Source organism: Micropterus dolomieu, linkage group LG09, assembly GCF_021292245.1.
Source record: "Micropterus dolomieu isolate WLL.071019.BEF.003 ecotype Adirondacks linkage group LG09, ASM2129224v1, whole genome shotgun sequence".
NCBI lineage: Eukaryota > Metazoa > Chordata > Actinopteri > Centrarchiformes > Centrarchidae > Micropterus > Micropterus dolomieu.
The window spans coordinates 3797101-3816376 of NC_060158.1; the positions used below are offsets into that span (position 1 = coordinate 3797101).

Consider the following 19276-nt stretch of genomic DNA (forward strand, 5'->3'; position numbering starts at 1 on the left):
AATTATGTCCTCACTTTACAATAATGCCCTCACTTTACATTAATGTCCAAACTTTATAATTATGCCCTCACTTTACATTAATGTCCAAACTTTATAATTATGTCCTCCCTTTACATTAATGTCCTCACTTTATAATTATGTCCTCACTTTAAATTAATGTCCTCACTTTAAATTAATGTCCTCACTTTATAATTATGTCCTCCCTTTACATTAATGTCCTCACTTTATAATTATGTCCTCACTTTACAATAACGTGCTCACTTTACAGTAATGCCCTAACTTCACATTAATGTCCTCACTTTATAATTATGTCCTCCCTTTACATTAATGTCCTCACTTTATAATTATGTCCTCAATTTACAATAATGTCCTCACTTAATAATTATGTCCTCACTTTATATTAATGTCCTCACTTTATAATAATTTCCTCACTTTTTAATTATGTCCTCACTTTACATTGATGTCCTCACTTTATAATTGTGTCCTCACTTTACATTGACGTCCTCACTTTATAATTGTGTCCTCACTTTACATTGACGTCCTCACTTTATAATTATGTCCTCACTTTAAATTAATGTCCTCACTTTATAATTATGTCCTCACTTTAAATTAATGTCCTCACTTTATAATTATGTCCTCACTTTATAATTATGTCCTCACTTTACAATAATGCCCTCACTTTACATTAATGTCCAAACTTTATAATTATGCCCTCACTTTACATTAATGTCCAAACTTTATAATTATGTCCTCCCTTTACATTAATGTCCTCACTTTATAATTATGTCCTCACTTTAAATTAATGTCCTCACTTTAAATTAATGTCCTCACTTTATAATTATGTCCTCCCTTTACATTAATGTCCTCACTTTATAATTATGTCCTCACTTTACAATAACGTGCTCACTTTACAGTAATGCCCTAACTTCACATTAATGTCCTCACTTTATAATTATGTCCTCCCTTTACATTAATGTCCTCACTTTATAATTATGTCCTCAATTTACAATAATGTCCTCACTTTATAATTATGTCCTCCCTTTACATTAATGTCCTCACTTTATAATTATGTCCTCACTTTACAATAATGCCCTCACTTTACATTGATGTCCTCACTTTACATTGACGTCCTCACTTTATAATTATGTCCTCACTTTAAATTAATGTCCTCACTTTATAATTATGTCCTCACTTTAAATTAATGTCCTCACTTTATAATTATGTCCTCACTTTATAATTATGTCCTCACTTTACAATAATGCCCTCACTTTACATTAATGTCCAAACTTTATAATAATGTCCACACTTTACATTGATGTCCTCATTTTACAATTATGTCCACACTTTACATTGATGTCCTCACTATATATTAATGTAATTTATGTTAATGTGTAGAGCCCGACCGATAAGGGATTTTTAAGTCCGATACCGATTTCAATATTTGAGCTTTTTAAAATCTGATAGCCGATATATCAGCCGATATTGTTTTTTCAACTTATTTTAAGAAAGGCATGACATAAACAAAGATTATCCCTAAAATGTTATGTTGAGACAAAATAAACTTTTGTTTTTATTGTTATAAATAGTACAAAAATACAACAAAATATATTTAGGTTTTGATGAATAAGAGGCAAATAAATCTACAGAAAAAATTTTAAATTAATTATGGAGTACTACCACTAATGAACATTATAGTAAATAGTGTATTGTGGGGGTCAGCAAGCCAGAAACTATAAAAATTACCCATATACTAGTACTGCTATTACTACTACGAATAATACCATATATCATATCTAATGTCATTGCTATAATAATGATAAACAGGGTTCTTCTACATAGGCAAATAATCATATATATATATGTTTAATTAATCTAATACTAAATGACTGTATACAAGGAGGACCTGCAACTCTGAGATTTCACACTAACGTTTCACAATCAAAAGAAAAGATAACGTTAGAGAACTTTGTTAGGCAGGAAGCCGTGTTAGATTCTTGTTCAGCTCACGTTTATTCACAAGTCCGCTCTGGTTTAATCATTTCTGACATGCCGACTGTAACTAGAGACAAGCAGCTTGCAGATATATTTAGAATACGTCAAACACTATAGTTTAATCGCTCATTAACGTTAGCGCTCCTCCACTGATAAACATGGCATTGGTTTTATGGCTAATTTAGCAACGGGCAGTGTTAGCTGCTGTATGTTATGTTTAATAAGACTTAATAAACGAAGTAATGAACTAGGGAGAAATGAGAGGACCGTTCACCAGAAGTGCCGCACAGAATAAATCTACAATCACGTCTGTCAGCATAACGTTAGCCTCCACCACTCAGCTACTGTAACATGAAACATCCTGCTGTGACCCAGGAGAGTGCAGTGGAAAACAGGACGGTTAGCAAGTCTGTTATGAATGTTTCTCGGAGAGGGGAAGTGATAAGGGCTGTTTTTATTATTATTTAAGTCATGTAATTGACGTGAGAAATTAACAACTCACCGTAAATAGTGTGTGAGAGCGCTACAAGGAGCTAGGTAGCTCCTCACCTTACCTCCAGCACAGGGGCTCTGAGCTCTGGTAGACTGCGGTCAGCTGATGTTTTGTTCTGTGGTGCTGCGGTGTTGTTAACAGAGCGCCCTCTAGTGGAAAAACTATGTAACACTCATGACATGAGTGATTTCTCTATATTAATTGTCATTTCAGCTGTTATAAACGCTGATGCAGATATATCTGCAAGTAGCTTATATCAGCCAATAATATCTGCAAAACGGTAAATCGGTTGGGCTCTATTAATGTCCTGACTTTACAATAATGTCCTCACTTTTTCTAAAACTCAAGTGGGTCCTCACAAAGATAGATGTACACACACACACACTTGGTGGTGGTTTGCACTCTCACAGCACCTCTCTCTCTCTCTTTATTTTTTATTTCTCTTTTGTCATTTCATGTATTCCCTCATCCCTCTTTTTTTCTGCCCCCCTATCTTCCTGTTTTTCTCTTTTTCACCCATCCTCTGTATCTCTGTCTCTCTCACTGTCTGTCTCTGTAATAACAGAGAGGTCACATTGAGGTCGAGGATGAAGGGATGAAGGATATATGGGTGGATTTGTAAAGAGAGGAGTAAACTTGCCTGAGATTGTTTTCTGTTCTGGTTATGTTTTCCATATCTTCTCTTTTCCTCCTCCCTGTTTAACAGTTCATCCGTTGCGGGCATGATAACGAGCTAAAGTCCACTATGATTGGCTCAGAGTTTGAAGCAGGATTCTTCTGATTTGTTTGTCTGTTTACTACATCAACAAAATCAACTCAATATAAAACACAAACAGGGAAAATGTTTTACATCTAATGAAACAGATCAGTGTTTCAGCGTTTTTTTCGGGGGGGGGGAGGGGGGGCGTGATGCCCCAGTGTCGGGTGGGCTTGTGACTGGAAAGTCACAGGTTTGATCCCTGGATGGCAGAATAAATGTGTAGGAAAAGTGAAGACTTGAGCTTACCCCTCCTTCATTACCACCACTGCAGTACCGTAGAAGGAGGCACTGAACAACCACCTTCTGGTCAATAACAAAATGTTTTAAAGCCTTATTTGTCCGTAAAGTTTGTGTCAAAATTTTATTCAAAGAAGTTTTCTATTTGCAGATAATATCATTATACTGATAAAAAACAGGTCCCAGAATGGAGTGTTGTTTAACTCCACACACTTTTAGTGTTCTTCATAAGTCTGATGCATTTATTTAAACTTAAATGTTGTAGTTTATGTAGTTATGTTGAAGTTTGGGTGAACTGACCCTTTAAATTCAACAAGCTTGAAATTCTGTAAGTCTGTAGTTTTACTGGAAGGCATCAGTTTCTGGATCTTGCTGCTTTCTGGGATAGTTCTCTCAGTTTTATCTTTTCCTCCCCTTGTTCGTCGTATCTTTTTGAATCTTCTTTTTAATAAAACATCACAAAACAACTGGTACAAAAATGCAAGACTTCACTGCCGCCTCTGTTTTTTCTGATGTCCATAGTGTAACTTCCTCTATAAGATGAGACAAAATAACGTTGACACTTTGAAACTCAAACACAATCACAATCACAAACTCATCTGCATGTGCACATCAGAATAAAGTAATTGTCCTGCCCACTATGTCCAGTTCCTCGCTGGAGTCGACAGTCAGATGAACTCAACCCAAGTGACCGAGCTGACGAGAGGTTGCTGAAGCCAGAAATAAGTGTACATCAGAACCAGAACATCCGCACCATTCAGATAAAATTGATCATACCAGCCAAGATGCTAGTGAACTCTTCCAATACTACATTCTGTGCTAAATAAACAGTTCTCCTTTACTTTGAATTTACTCTTAAGCTCTCCAGCTTAAAGATGAAGTAATAGTAAAAACACGGGAAAAAGTGCATCCATCAAGTTGGGCATACACTGTACGATTTGAGCCCATCTCTGACCCGGGACTCTGAATCAGGACAGTCCTGGACGCTACAAACATACAGTAGATCTCTCTGTCTCTATCTCTGTCTGTTTCTGTTTCTGTCTCAGTGTCCCACTCACCCATCTCTTTCTTGTTTATCCTTTTTTTTCACCTTTCCCTCTGTTTTCTCCCTTCTCCACTTTCCAACACACACATGGACTCTACAAACACTTTCACTGTCCACACACACACACACACCTGTCTGTTGAACAGGAAGTTGAAGTTAGAGAGCGAGTTGGCGGCCCAGCTGTGGAGAGTTTCCTGGGACGACGTTCAGATGAGCAACCTGGATAAAGTCCTTAGGCGAACCTGCAGCCGACTCACCATGTCTCTGGTAACACTCACATTAACACACACAGAGGAGAAGTAGTTTAAAATGGGTTACACTCACTACTGACTGGTATAATTAGTTCATATTGATTCTCCGCAGAAAGGATCCAACTGTGGCTCCCTGATGACCATGGAGGGGAACTTCCAAATCTACACCAAAACTGGATACTACAAGGTCTGACACCACCGTACACCACTTGCTGACAAAAAACACCTAACATACTCCTGACAGCTAGCAGTCTGATCAGATCGCTAACACGGCTGCAATGGGAAAAACATGATGGTTTAATGAAAAGTGTGGTAATCAGGCTGATTTTGTCTCCTGCAGGGAAACCTGGCAGCCATCAAATACATCAACAAGAAACGTATCGAACTGACCAGAAAGGTTCTGTTTGAACTAAAACATGTAAGAACTCTACGGACCTACCTACTTAGGATTAGGACTAAGTATCTAATTTAGGGATCCGTGTCTTGACTGTAGGATGTTGAATGTCTTGGTGGAATTTGAACCTACCTACCAACCTACTGACTGATCTACTTACCTAACTACCTATTTACCTGCCCCCCAACAGATGTACCTACCTGCTAGTGTACCTACCAACCGACAGACCTACCTTCCTAGGTTGACCAATGACTATCTAATTTAGGGATCAGTGCCTTGACTGTAGGATGTTAAAGGTCTTGGTGGGATTTGAACCAGCAACCTCTGTGCTCTTGCAGATGCGAGACGTTCAGAATGAGCACCTGACCCGCTTCATCGGCGCTTGCATCGACCCGCCAAACATGTGCATCATCACAGAGTATTGTCCCCGAGGCAGCCTGCAGGTACAATACACTCAACTCTTGACCCCTCTATGAACCCAGTATACCTCTCAATCAACCTGTCTGTCAACCCTTTATACTCTTTTATACAATCTGTCAACCAACACCCCCCTCATCAACCCTTTATATCCCTCTATCAGCCCTTTATATGTCTTTATACGCCTCTATTAGCCCTTTATATGTCTTTATACCCCTCTATCAGCCCTTTATATGTCTTTATACCCCTCTATCAGCCCTTTATATGTCTTTATACGCCTCTATCAGCCCTTTATATGTCTTTATACCCCTCTGTCAGCACTTTATATGTCTTTATAGCCCTCAATCAGCCCTTTATATGTCTTTATATGCCTCTATCAGCCCTTTATATGTCTTTATACGCCTCTATCAGCCCTTTATGTCTTTATACCCCTCTATCAGCCCTTTATATGTCTTTATACGCCTCTATCAGCCCTTTATGTCTTTATACCCCTCTATCAGCCCTTTATATGTCTTTATACACCTCTATCAGCCCTTTATATGTCTTTATACCCCTCTATCAGCACTTTATATGTCTTTATACCCCTCAATCAGCCCTTTATATGTCTTTATAAGCCCTCTATCGGCCCTTTATATGTCTTTATACCCCTCTATCAGCCCTTTATATGTCTTTATACCCCTCTATCAGCCCTTTAAATGTCTTTATAAGCCTCTATCAGCCCTTTATATGTCTTTATACCCCTCTGTCAGCCCTTTATATGTCTTTATACCCCTCTATCAGCACTTTATATGTCTTTATACGCCTCTATCAGCCCTTTATATGTCTTTATACGCCTCTATCAGCCCTTTATGTCTTTATACCCCTCTATCAGCCCTTTATATGTCTTTATACGCCTCTATCAGCCCTTTATGTCTTTATACCCCTCTATCAGCCCTTTATATGTCTTTATACACCTCTATCAGCCCTTTATATGTCTTTATACCCCTCTATCAGCACTTTATATGTCTTTATACCCCTCAATCAGCCCTTTATATGTCTTTATAAGCCCTCTATCGGCCCTTTATATGTCTTTATACCCCTCTATCAGCCCTTTATATGTCTTTATACCCCTCTATCAGCCCTTTAAATGTCTTTATAAGCCTCTATCAGCCCTTTATATGTCTTTATACCCCTCTGTCAGCCCTTTATATGTCTTTATACCCCTCTATCAGCACTTTATATGTCTTTATACGCCTCTATCAGCCCTTTATATGTCTTTATATGCCTCTATCAGCTCTTTATACCCCTCTATACCCCAAACTCTCTGTACCCTTCCATCACCCCGTGGTAACCCTATATCAGCTCCCTGTATCAGCTCCCTGTATCCTTTCACATTCGTACATCAGATGTTCTCCTATCTCTCTAGTTACGTATCAGCACTGCAACCTCCTGGCATGGTAACCTAGCAACAGGTTGATGTGGGCTGGTTGCTGTTGACCGCAGGATCTCAAAATATCAGTTTAACAAAGAGCAGAGTTATTTTGTGCACTGAGAGGAGGAAGACTTTATCACAGCCGCCCAGTGTGGATGAATAACTGTCAGGAGACGTTCAGCTAAAGCCCCCTCAGACAGGATGGACATTACAGGTGGAGGAAGGGCAGTAATTTAACTCTACGTCCATTTTAACCCTGGTGAAATGACAGGATCTGGTCTGCAACAGACACTCAGCACGACTAAGACAAAAGAAAGGAATTAACCCTTCCACATCCTCATCCTTCAAGAGGTGAATCGGAGTCAGATATCTCATTCCTACTTCTCAGAGTAAGAACTCTGTCAGATCTGAAGTCAAACACATGTTCAATCATTCAGCGTGACCTCCACTTCCTGAGGACATCATGATGTCTGATGTCAGTCCAGAACAAATGTCCAGAAATCAGCTGAGAACCCAGAGAGAGACTTCCTGAAAATCTTTCTTCAGTATCACAGTGACAGCTGTCTGTACAACCACGCTACCTGCTAACAGCTAATTCAGCTACTTGAAATGGGGGCAGTCTTACTAAATGTGAACTCACACAGGCTAAAACAGATGTTTCTGAAAAGAGAACAGAAGCAGCAGCATCACAACAGACCATCTGATGAGTCTTACAGGGTCCGGCTCTCCGGGTGGCTTTAATGTTGTCCGTTACAAATATTGGTTCCCAAACAGGCCTATATGTTGGAGTTAGCATGTTCACACAGAAGCTGGACTGCGGATGTAATTATTACTGGCTTGTATGTTGTTCCTCAAATGTAAGTCGCTTTGGATAAAAGCGTCTGCCAAATGAGTAAATGTAAATGTACCGGTGCCACTCAAAATGTTTCATGTCTACTGGGGTGAGGGCAACAGGGCTATAGACATTCATACAGTCAGGGTTGTTGTTTTGGGGCACATGGACTATGGTGGCGTTCTTGAGGCAGGTGGGCACTACAGCTTGGCAGAGGGAGGTTCTTCAGCTGGTCTGCACAGTTCTTCAGAACACGACCTGGTACGTTGTCTGGTCCAGCAGACTTTATTTAGGAAAAACCCTCTGGACACTTTCTATAGACAGATGAAATACCTGGTCCATGGATGATGGTGTCGTCTTTTGCAGCCTGTTGTTGGTGGCCTCAAACCGAGAGTAGATGGTGTCGAGGTTACCTGGAAGGTAGGGATCATCACAGTCTGTCTTTACTGAAGGCTTAAAGCCTGTCACTGTCTGGAATCTCTTCCACAGGTGCCTTGTTATTGGTGAAGTGACCGATCTGATCCCTCTGTGCAGGTAGTTTCTTGCTGCAGTGTCACCAGTTCTGATGGCAGCATCTCGGGTTCTGAACAGCGAATGGACCTCTCCTGTCAGCCATGGCCTGTCGGCCGCACACAGTTTTGACCACATCATCAATACATTTAGTGATAAATCACATCACACTTCTGTGTATTTCTGTACGTCTATGGCAGGGGTCGGCAAATAAGTCAAATGTTTTTCAAGCCGTTATATGGTGGGCCAGAACAAGAGGAGCTGATGTAAAAATTTGCTTCTACATTGTGGGAGATGTGAGGTTCCGCCAGCTAACGGGTCCAATTGCTGAATGACTGCGTGCTCCTGTTCCTGGGAGTTTGTACTCCCGAGCCAAACTTGCCAAGTCCGAGCTTTAAAGTACAGAAGTCCGAACTTGGCGAACTCGGTATTGAGAAACAGCCAAGTCAAAGACGAACAGTCAAACAATTTCAGCTCATGTGCATGATTAGCTCAGGTGGGTTATAAGATTGTTTCCACCTTACTGCGGATGTTTTTTCTCCCTTGTTAAACAAATTGAATAAAAGGACACTTTTACAGCAAATGCTTTATTGTGAGCATGTGCTGCAGTGTGTGCGCGTTCCGGCGTTTGTTCCGCATTCATAAACCTATGGACGCTTATTTTAATTTCCCTGAGGAGATTGAGGGGAATCCAATCACACGTTTACTAACGGCTTTTTCAGAGGTGTGTCAAGCAGGCCACAGACTATTTTGAATGTCCTGCAGAACTCTTCAAAGTAAAAACTCTTCATAAACTCGACATAAAGCATTGCTGCAAAAGCACTTTTATTTTAGAGGCACAGTCTCTTAAGAGGAAGTGATTGTGTGAGTAACATCATGTTTTTCCCATTGCAGCTGTCATGACTGATCTATTTCAGTCAGTTATTTTTCTGCTATCAAAGCAATCTGGCCGCGGGCCAGATATTATTGCTGCCGGGCCGGTTCTGGCCCGCGTGCCACCTGTTGCCGACCACTGTTGAAGCAACATCCTTAAAAATGCCCTGTAGTGCAGGCGCAGCCTTCTGAGGCCCAGTCTGATGTCCTTCAGTGCTGCTGTCTGGGTCTATATGCAGACGTTAGCGTGACAGTGAAGTGATCAGAGCTGCCCATGTGGAGTAGTAGGGCTACTTTATACACATTTTTAATGTTTGTGTATACAAGATCCAGTGTGTTATTCCTCTTGTTACACAGTCCACATGTTGGTAGAACACAGACTTGAAATCCCCATGACAATGCAGAATGCGTCAGGGTGGGCAGACTGCAGCTGACTGATGGTATTACAGATATTATTATCTATGTCTGCAAAGTAACTAGTAACTAAAGCTGTCAGATAAAAGTAGTGGAGTCAGCAGTCCAGTCTCTGAGATGGAGCAGAGGTAGAAAGTGCAGCACAAAATGGAAATACTCAGTGTTGTACTTAAGTACAGTACTTTATAAATATACTTACTTTCTGTTGCTGAGTCTGACATTATTATTTCCACCAACACTCACTGCAGTCTGAATCAGATCAGTGGAAGAAGTTTCCTCTTTCTGAAGCAGTTCAGGTGTTGTGGATTTCTTTCTGTCATCAGTTATTTCTCTCAGCGCTTCCTCCTGATGACAGCAGCTCACCTGGACCTGTCTGCACACCTGTCAGCTGATCTATTCAGCAGTATATATACTCCATTTTTCCATCCGCCCATCAGCAGGTCATTATCTCACCTTCAGTGTTTCAGCATTATCTATATTCATGAGGGGGGGTGATGGTGCAGTGGATAAGACACATGCCTTTGGTGTGAGAGACCTGGGTTCAATCCCCCACTGTGGCACGTACACCATTGTGTCCCTGAGCAAGACACGTAACCCCTCGTTGCTCCAGAGGCGTGCGACCTCTGACAAATATAGCAGTTGTAAGTTACTTTGGATAAAAGCATCAGCTAAATTAATAAATGTCATGAGTTTTCCCTGTCATGTTATGTGCTTTGCTGCACTCTGTATGATCACGCTGTCTCCTGGTCTCTGCTTGCTTGGCAGTGCAAAGACCGACATCCTTGGCCATCGTCGTTCTTTACTCAGGTCCGTCCTTGCTGATTTCACTGCAGACTCAAACATTAAAACATAAACAGAACCACTGAAGGAGAAGAACAAGCTCACAGCGTTTACACTTTGTTTATTCATTTTTTCTGGAACATTTAAAAATATGTCCTTTAAATAATTGATTCAATTATCAAAAACAATTTAAAATAAAACCTTGAGCCTGATGGTTCCTGAGTTTTACGACTGCAGATGGACATTTTCACCAAATCAAGTTGTAAAAGTAAATTTACTGATAGAACACATTTGACATCAAGTGTTGATCAAAGTTACATTTACAAGACAATTCCAATGAATATAAATAGGCTAAATAAGTCAAAGTAATGATGGAGTCACATTCATAATATTTTAGAAGGTTGCTGAGCTCAGTCCAGGTCTGTCAGCTCACACCTGACTCCACGCCTAACACTAATCCCTTTTTGCAGTCTTGTAGGACGGCTGTATTAACCCAGAGAGAAAACAGGAAATCTATTTATTTCTCTCTTTCTGGATAAATACAGCCTTACTGCTGGACTGCAAACAGGGATTAGTGTTGGTCGCACCTGCCGGCATCCGCTTCCCTCCACCCTGCACTGATACGCTACACCAGACATTGCCACACATGCCTCCACATGTAACTACACAAGTATTAGGCGTCGCAGCTCTGACCGCTGTAGCTTCACTCAGCACCACACCTGCTCTTACAGGTGAATAAGTTCATTGTGTAACGTCAGGCGTAGTGTTGGTGGGGTGTGCACGTTACTCCTAAACAAAACACACGCCACGCGCCCGTGTAACCATTGTAAGTCTACGGAGTCTGCGCCAAATATTGAATTAAATATTGATCTGTTCCTCATTACCATACTGACAGAATGTGTGTATATGTATCTTCCAGGACCTGATGGAGAGCGACAGCATTACTCTGGATTGGATGTTTAGATACTCTCTCATCAATGACATCGTCAAGGTAACGACCTGTCACTGAGGCAGGGGGAGGGGCTACAGAGGATGGCGGGGCAATAATGGCAATAAAATTACTGCAATATAATTTTATTCAAGAACAAAATAATAAATGTTCAATAAATGTTTGATTTAATTAATTTGTTATTGTATTGTAAAAATATTGTATTATATTATTGTAATTATTCTATTTAGATATTTACTTTGTTGAGGAAAAGAGATTTTACAAAATTTTGCTCCTGCATATTTGTTGAAAATAGATTTTATGAGAATAGTTCTGAATGTTCTGCCTCAGATTTGTGAAGTGTTCTTCTGTTTGGCATCAAGTGTTTGTTCTGACCAGAAAGAAAAGTTTAAAACCACATTAACTTTCACTCAGGGGCAAAAATCTGCTTTTAAAGCTGAAAGAAATAATGATCTGACATTTATCCTGAAAATTATTGATATCTAATGATATGAAATGTTTTATCATGATAATATTTTTGGCTGTACCTCCCAGCTCTTCAGCTTGTGGGCTGAACGCTGGTAACAGGAGTTTTAGGCCCAAATGCAGACACTGGAGCAGAGCAGGAACTCATAGGTGTTTTATTAAACCAAACTGAGAAACTTGCAAAACAAAGAAACGTAGCAATAAATGAAGCTTGTGAAAAGTCCAATTAGAAAGTAAAATTCCACAGAGAAACACAGGGAACAATCCAAAAACCATAAAACATGGGGGAAACTCTTGGAGGGCACACAGGAGGAATACAATGAAAACAATGAACTGAATGAACAGAGCAAACCACTTAAATACAACCCAAGGGGAGAATATAATCACAACCAGGAGAAACTGCAAGACAATCATAGAGACAGACACAGCAAGTGAAGCAAGACAACACACTAGGGGCAGACAAACCTGACACGGGAAACACTGAAAGACACACCCACTACACCAGAACTGTGACAGGACTCCCCCACAGTGAACGACACCCGGCATTCCAAAAACAAAACCACCACCAGAAACAGATACAAAACACAAGTCCGACCAGAAGGGCGGGTGTTGGGAGGACAGGAGAAGGGATCCAGGAAACCACAGTAGCAAAACACAGAGAAACAAATGTCTCTGGCCGACGGCCTGAGAACCAACTGTGATATATTGTCCTATGACATTAAGTAAAAACAATGAAAGCACTTTCACAGTCCTTATCAGGGTGAGAGTCCAGAGAACATGGTCCTCTGTAGACAGGAAGTCATTTAACCAGTTTTAGATGTTTGGTCTCTGAGTGGATTTAAATGTTCGGCTCATGATCATCCCCACACACCTTGTTCTGTCACCAGGGCATGTTGTTCATCCACAACAGCGTGATCGTCTCTCACGGCAACCTGAAGTCGTCTAACTGCGTGGTGGACAGTCGCTTCGTCCTGAAGATCACCGACTATGGTCTGGAGAGTCTCCGGACCAGCAGCTGCCCCGAGGACACCCATGCCTGCTACGCCCGTATGGCAAAACTAACACCTAGCTTTATTTGTTGTTATTTAGTTATGCTAGCTTGTGATGCTACAGTGACTTCATGTTTACATGATTTAGAATAAACTTAAAACAATTATAGTGTTATAATGTTCCTCCCCGGACCCCCAAGGTAAGCTGTGGACTGCTCCAGAGCTGCTGAGGATAGAGTGCGCCCCTCCCTGTGGGACTCAGAAAGGAGACGTTTACAGCTTCGGTATCATCCTACAGGAAGTGGCTCTGCTGAGAGGAGTGTTCTACCTTGAAGCACACACTCTGACTCCTAAAGGTAAACTCTAACTCCTAAAGTTAAACTCTGACTCCTAAAGGTAAACTCTTACTCCTAAAGTTAAACTCTGACTCCTAAAGGTAAACTCTGACTCCTAAAATTAAACTCTAACTCCTAAAGGTAAACTCTGACTCCTAAAGGTAAACTCTAACTCCTAAAGTTAAACTCTGACTCCTAAAGGTAAACTCTGACTCCTAAAATTAAACTCTAACTCCTAAAGGTAAACTCTGACTCCTAAAGGTAAACTCTAACTCCTAAAGTTAAACTCTGACTCCTAAAGGTAAACTCTGACTCCTAAAATTAAACTCTAACTCCTAAAGGTAAACTCTGACTCCTAAAGGTAAACTCTAACTCCTAAAGTTAAACTCTGACTCCTAAAGGTAAACTCTGACTCCTAAAATTAAACTCTAACTCCTAAAGGTAAACTCTGACTCCTAAAGGTAAACTCTAACTCCTAAAGTTAAACTCTGACTCCTAAAGGTAAACTCTGACTCCTAAAATTAAACTCTAACTCCTAAAGGTAAACTCTGACTCCTAAAGGTAAACTCTAACTCCTAAAGTTAAACTCTGACTCCTAAAGGTAAACTCTGACTCCTAAAATTAAACTCTAACTCCTAAAGGTAAACTCTGACTCCTAAAGGTAAACTCTAACTCCTAAAGTTAAACTCTGACTCCTAAAGGTAAACTCTGACTCCTAAAATTAAACTCTAACTCCTAAAGGTAAACTCTGACTCCTAAAGGTAAACTCTAACTCCTAAAGTTAAACTCTGACTCCTAAAGGTAAACTCTGACTCCTAAAATTAAACTCTAACTCCTAAAGGTAAACTCTGACTCCTAAAGGTAAACTCTGACTCCTAAAATTAAACTCTAACTCCTAAAGTTAAACTCTAACTCCTAAAGTTAAACTCTGTCTCCTAAAGGTAAACTCTGACTCCTAAAGTTAAACTCTAACGCCTAAAATTAAACTCTGACTCCCAAAGTTAAACTCTGTCTCCTAAAGGTAAACTCTGACTCCTAAAGTTAAACTCTGTCTCCTAAAGTTAAACTCTGTCTCCTAAAGGTAAACTCTGATTCCTAAAGGTGAACTGAGTCCTAAAGGTAAACTCTGACTCCTAAAGGTAAACTCTGACTCCTAAAGGTGAACTGACTCCTAAAGGCGAACTCTGACTCCTAAAGTTAAACTCTGTCTCCTAAAGTTAAACTCTGTCTCCTAAAGGTAAACTCTGAGTCCTAAAGGTGAACTGAGTCCTAAAGGTAAACTCTGAGTCCTAAAGGTGAACTGAGTCCTAAAGGTAAACTCTGATTCCTAAAGGTGAACTGAGTCCTGAAGGTGAACTGAGTCCTAAAGGTGAACTCTGACTCCTAAAGGTGAACTGAGTCCCAAAGGTAAAATCTGACTCCTAAAGGCAAACTCTGACTCCTAAAGGTAAACTCTGACTCCTAAAGGTAAACTCTGACTCCTAAAGGTGAACTGACTCCTAAAAGCGAACTCTGACTCCTAAAGATAAACTCTGACTCCTAAAGGTGAACTCTGACTCCTAAAGGTATACTCTGACTCCTAAAGGTGAACTGAGTCCTAAAGGCGAACTCTGACTCCTAAAGGTGAACTCTGACTCCTAAAGGCGAACTCTAACTCCTAAAGGTGAACTGAGTCCTAAAGGTGAACTCTGACTCCTAAAGGTAAACTCTGACTCCTAAAGGTAAACTCTGACTCCTAAAGGTGAACTGAGTCCTAAAGGTAAACTCTGACTCCTAAAGGTAAACTCTGACTCCTAAAGGTGAACTCTAACTCCTAAAGGTGAACTGAGTCCTAAAGGTGAATTCTGACTCCTAAAGGTGAACTCTGACTGAATCACACATTAGATCTTAACGAAATAGTTCTAAATCTTTACTGTACATTGTATAATCGTTGAGAACAAAATCTCCTCCTAGACCTGGATCAGGGCATCACCGAGCTCCCGGACAGTCTGTGAAGCTACTTGGCGGTGTCAAGTATTGCATACACTGATACATAACCTCCCAGAGGTTCTCAATTGGATTCAGGTCTGTGTCACTGACATCAACGCCTTCGTCATCCAGAATCTGCCTACACCCTCTGCCCACAAGAGGCTTTGCATTGTCCTGCACCAGGATGAACCAAGGATCCACTGCACCAGGAGAAAGCCAGGATCCACAGCACCAGGAGGAACCCAGGACACACTTCACCAGGAGAAACCCAGGATCCACTGAACCAGGAGGAGCCAAAGACCCACTGCACCAGGAGGAACCCAGGGCCCACTGCACCAGGAGGAACCCAGGACCCACTGCACCAGGAGGAACCCAGAACCCACTGCACCAGGAGGAACACTGGACCTACTGCACCAGGAGGAACCCACGACCCACTGCACCAGAAAGAACACTGGACCTACTGCACCAGGAGGAACCCAGGACCCACTTCACCAGGAGTAACCCAGGACTCACTGCACTAGGAGGAACCCAGGGACCACTGCACCAGGAGGAACACTGGACCTACTGCACCAGGAGGAACCAAGAATCCACTGCACCAGTGTAAGGTCTAAAAATGTCTATGTCTTCCTGATACCTAAAAGCAATCAGGGTAGTGTTAGCTTGCACATGGAGTTCTATGTGACCCTCCAAGGATACGGCTCCCCAGACCATCACTGGCATGGAGGGTGGAAGAGAGGGAGGGAGGGAGAGATGTGACATATCCACGAACTCGTCTTGAGGTCAGGTGCGGGGCGGCATTAGCTCAGTCTGTTAGGACTTTGCGTGGAAACCGGTGGGTGGATCAAGTCTAGCACGACCGATGCTGAAGGTGCCCCCTGAGCAAGGCCCTGAACCCGAACTGCTCTCCGGCTGCCATTGAACTGCACCGTTCAATGGCAGCCCACTGCTCCTAAATAGCATAGATTAAATGCAGAGAATAAGAATATCCCCTTCACCCTACCTTTGGATTGTCTCCAAGATGGCACTGCGTATAGCTGCCTTGGTGTCAGCTGCGCTCTGTTTTGTTTTGTTTTTTGTGTTAATTCAGTTTTCGGCTGTGATTCCCGGAGTTCTTTCACCACAGAAGAGCCAGTAAACATCAGGGAAACAAACTCAAGCGGTTTATTTCCCACTTTTCTTGCATCATCAGTGCAATTATTAGACATTTTGGTGAAGGGCACGCTCACTGTTGTTCGGGCTGTGAAACGCCGTTGCAAAGGAAAAATAGCGGGGTCGCTCGTGCGTCTCCGTTGGTAAGGACTAGCACACCGCTAGCAGCAATAGTTCTCGCCAACAAACGCTTACTGTGTAACAAACTGGACGAACTTCAGCTACTCTTCTGTTCTGTGCTTCATGGAGACGTGGATGTGTGGACTGATACCGGACTCTGCACTGCAGCTGGCTGGCTTCCAACTCTACAGAGCCAGAGAGAGACTGCGACACAGCAAAATGAAAGGTGGAGGTCTCTGTTTCTACATTAACAATGGACAGACAGGTGGACAGGTGTATCAACGTGACAGTGATTCAGCAGCACTGTTCTCCTGATCTGGAATATTTTATCAATAATTGTAAACCGTTTTACTCTCCCCGTGAGTTTGCCTTATTCACTCTGCTCAGTGTTTACATTCCATCGCAGGCCAACATGCATGACACACAGCTCACGCTGGCCGACCAGGAACTGTGGATAGAGCGGATATTCCCGGACTCCCTTTTTTATTGTTCTTGGTAACTTTAACAAAGGAAATCTCCCCAAATACAGACAGTTTATAAAGTGTCCAACTAGAGAAGAGAACACTTTACCAATAGTCTAGGCGAGTTTATAGAGGCTGTGACGTCCTACATCAGCTTCTGTGAGGACACCTGCATACCAACACGCACCAGGGTGAGTTATTACAATGACAAACCCTGGTTTACAGCTAAACTCAGACAGCTAAGGTTGGAAAAGGAGAAGGCATTTAGGAGTGGTGACAGGGCCGGGTGCAGGGTGTTAAATTAAAGGTTTAGCAGGGAGGTGCGAGAAGCTAAACGACTGTACTCAGAGAGACTAAAGAACCAGTTCTCTGAAAACAACGCCACTTCTGTCTGGAGGGGGTTCAGACAGATCACAAACTACAAACCCAAAGCGTCCTGCTCCATCAACGACTCTCGCCTGGCAAATGAGCTGAACCAGTTCTACTGCCGCATTGAAAGTCAATCGGACACCATCCCCTGTGACCCCTCCGCTCAGCTTCAGCTCCAGCCCACCCGTTCTCAGAGTTGGCCAGCTCCACCCCTCCCCCCCATCTCTCCATCTCAGAGAGGGATGTAAACAGACTATTCAGGAGGCAGAAACCTCACAAAACAGCAGGGCCGGACTCTGTCTCCCCATCCACCCTGAAGCACTGTGCTGATCAGCTGTCTCCGGTGTTCAGAGACATTTTTAACACTTCACTGGAGACATGCCATGTGCCAGCCTGCTTCAAAGCTTCCGCCATCATCCCTGTCCCCAAAAAACCAAGGGTCACAGGAGTAAATGACTAAGGACCTGTTGCCCTGACCTCTGTGGTAATGAAGTCTTTTGAGCGCCTTGTGTTGTCCCACCTCAAAATCCATCACAGACCCACTCCTGGACCCCCTGCAGTTCGCCTACAGAGCAAAGGTCCGTAGATGATGGAGTAAACATGGCCCTTCACTACATCCTCCAGCACCTGGACTCCCCAGGGACCTAGGACAGCATCCTGTTTGTGGATTTCAGCTCTGCTTTTAACACCATCATCCCGGCCCGGCTAGAGGACAAGCTCTCCCAGCTGAGCGTGCCTGACTCCACCTGCAGGTGGATCACAGACTTCCTGACGGACAGGAAGCAGCACGTGAAGATGGGAAAACATGCCTCTGACTCCAGGACCATCAGCTCTGGTTCCCCTCAAGGCTGCGTTCTTTCTCCCCTTCTCTTCTCCCTGTACACCAACAGCTGCACCTCCAGTCACCAGTCTGTCAAGCTCCTGAAGTTTGCGGACGACACCACCCTCATTGGGCTCATATCAGTTGGGGATGAGTCCGTCTACAGGTGGGAGATCGACCATCTGGTAACCTGGTGCAGCCAGAACAGTCTGGAGCTCAACGCTCTGAAGACAGTGGAGATGGTCGTGGAATTCAGGAAGAGCCCAGTCCCACCCTCCCCCATCATCCTGTGTGACTTCCCCGTCACCACTGTTGACTCCTTCCGCTTCCTGGGCACTGCAAAGAATGCTGGAATAAATAAGTATTATCTGTGGTGTTATGTACATGAGGTAGGTAGATTTGGTATACAGTATATACAGTATACAATATGAATATGAACAGTATGAACAGCTCTGAAATAGAGAATTATGAATATATAGTAAGTGGTAACCAGTAAACAGGTGGCTGATTAGAGACAGAGTTACTGGGTTATTGCACAGGAATTGTTCCTGCCACTGTGAGTTAGAGTCAGCTGTTCATCAGAGTGATGGCTTGTGGGAATAAACTGTTCCTGAGTCTGTTGGTTTTGGCGTACAGTGCTCTGTAGCGCCTCCCAGAGAGGAGAAGCTGGAACAGGTTGTGTCCGGGGTGAGATGGATCTGCAGTGATGCTTCCTGCCCGTTTCCTGACTGAGTCCTGAATGGAGGGCAGGTTGGCACCGATGATCTTTTCTGCAGTCCTGACTGTCCGTTGTAGTCTGCTCCTGTCCTTTTTGGTGGCAGATCCAAACCAGACAGTGATGGAGGTGCAGAGGACAGACTGGATGATGGCTGTGTAGAACTGGATCAGCAGGTCCTTAGGCAGGTTGAGCTTCCAGGGCTGACGCAGGAAGTACATCCTCTGCTGGGCCTTCTTGATGATCGTGTCAGTGTTGGGCTCCCACTTCAGGTCCTGGTATACAGTGGGGGAAATAAGTATTTGACCCCTTGCTGATTTTGCAGGTTTGCCCACTTACAAAGAATGCAACAATCTACAATTTTAATCATATGTACATTCTAACAGTGAAAGACAGAATCCCAAAGAAAATTCCAGAAAATCCCATCATATGAATTTATTAAAATTGATAACCATCTGATGAGGAAAAACAAGTATTTGACCCCCTGGACAAACAGCATGTTAATATTTTGTAGAAAAGCCATTATT

At 42.5% G+C, this 19276-nt stretch overlaps 1 protein-coding gene across 3 annotated transcripts in view; it reads left to right on the forward strand.

Annotated features, from left to right (window-relative positions):
- The window catches only part of LOC123977113 (atrial natriuretic peptide receptor 1-like), a 57250-nt gene that overhangs the window by 19779 nt on the left and 18195 nt on the right, over nt 1–19276 (forward strand). For all 3 annotated transcript variants that reach the window (XM_046059619.1, XM_046059620.1, XM_046059621.1), the window contains exons 9-15: nt 4674–4794; nt 4891–4965; nt 5119–5196; nt 5511–5615; nt 11329–11400; nt 12711–12870; nt 13013–13168. In XM_046059619.1, the coding sequence (XP_045915575.1) occupies nt 4674–4794; nt 4891–4965; nt 5119–5196; nt 5511–5615; nt 11329–11400; nt 12711–12870; nt 13013–13168 (767 nt within the window). The remainder of the gene's footprint in view (nt 1–4673; nt 4795–4890; nt 4966–5118; nt 5197–5510; nt 5616–11328; nt 11401–12710; nt 12871–13012; nt 13169–19276) is intronic.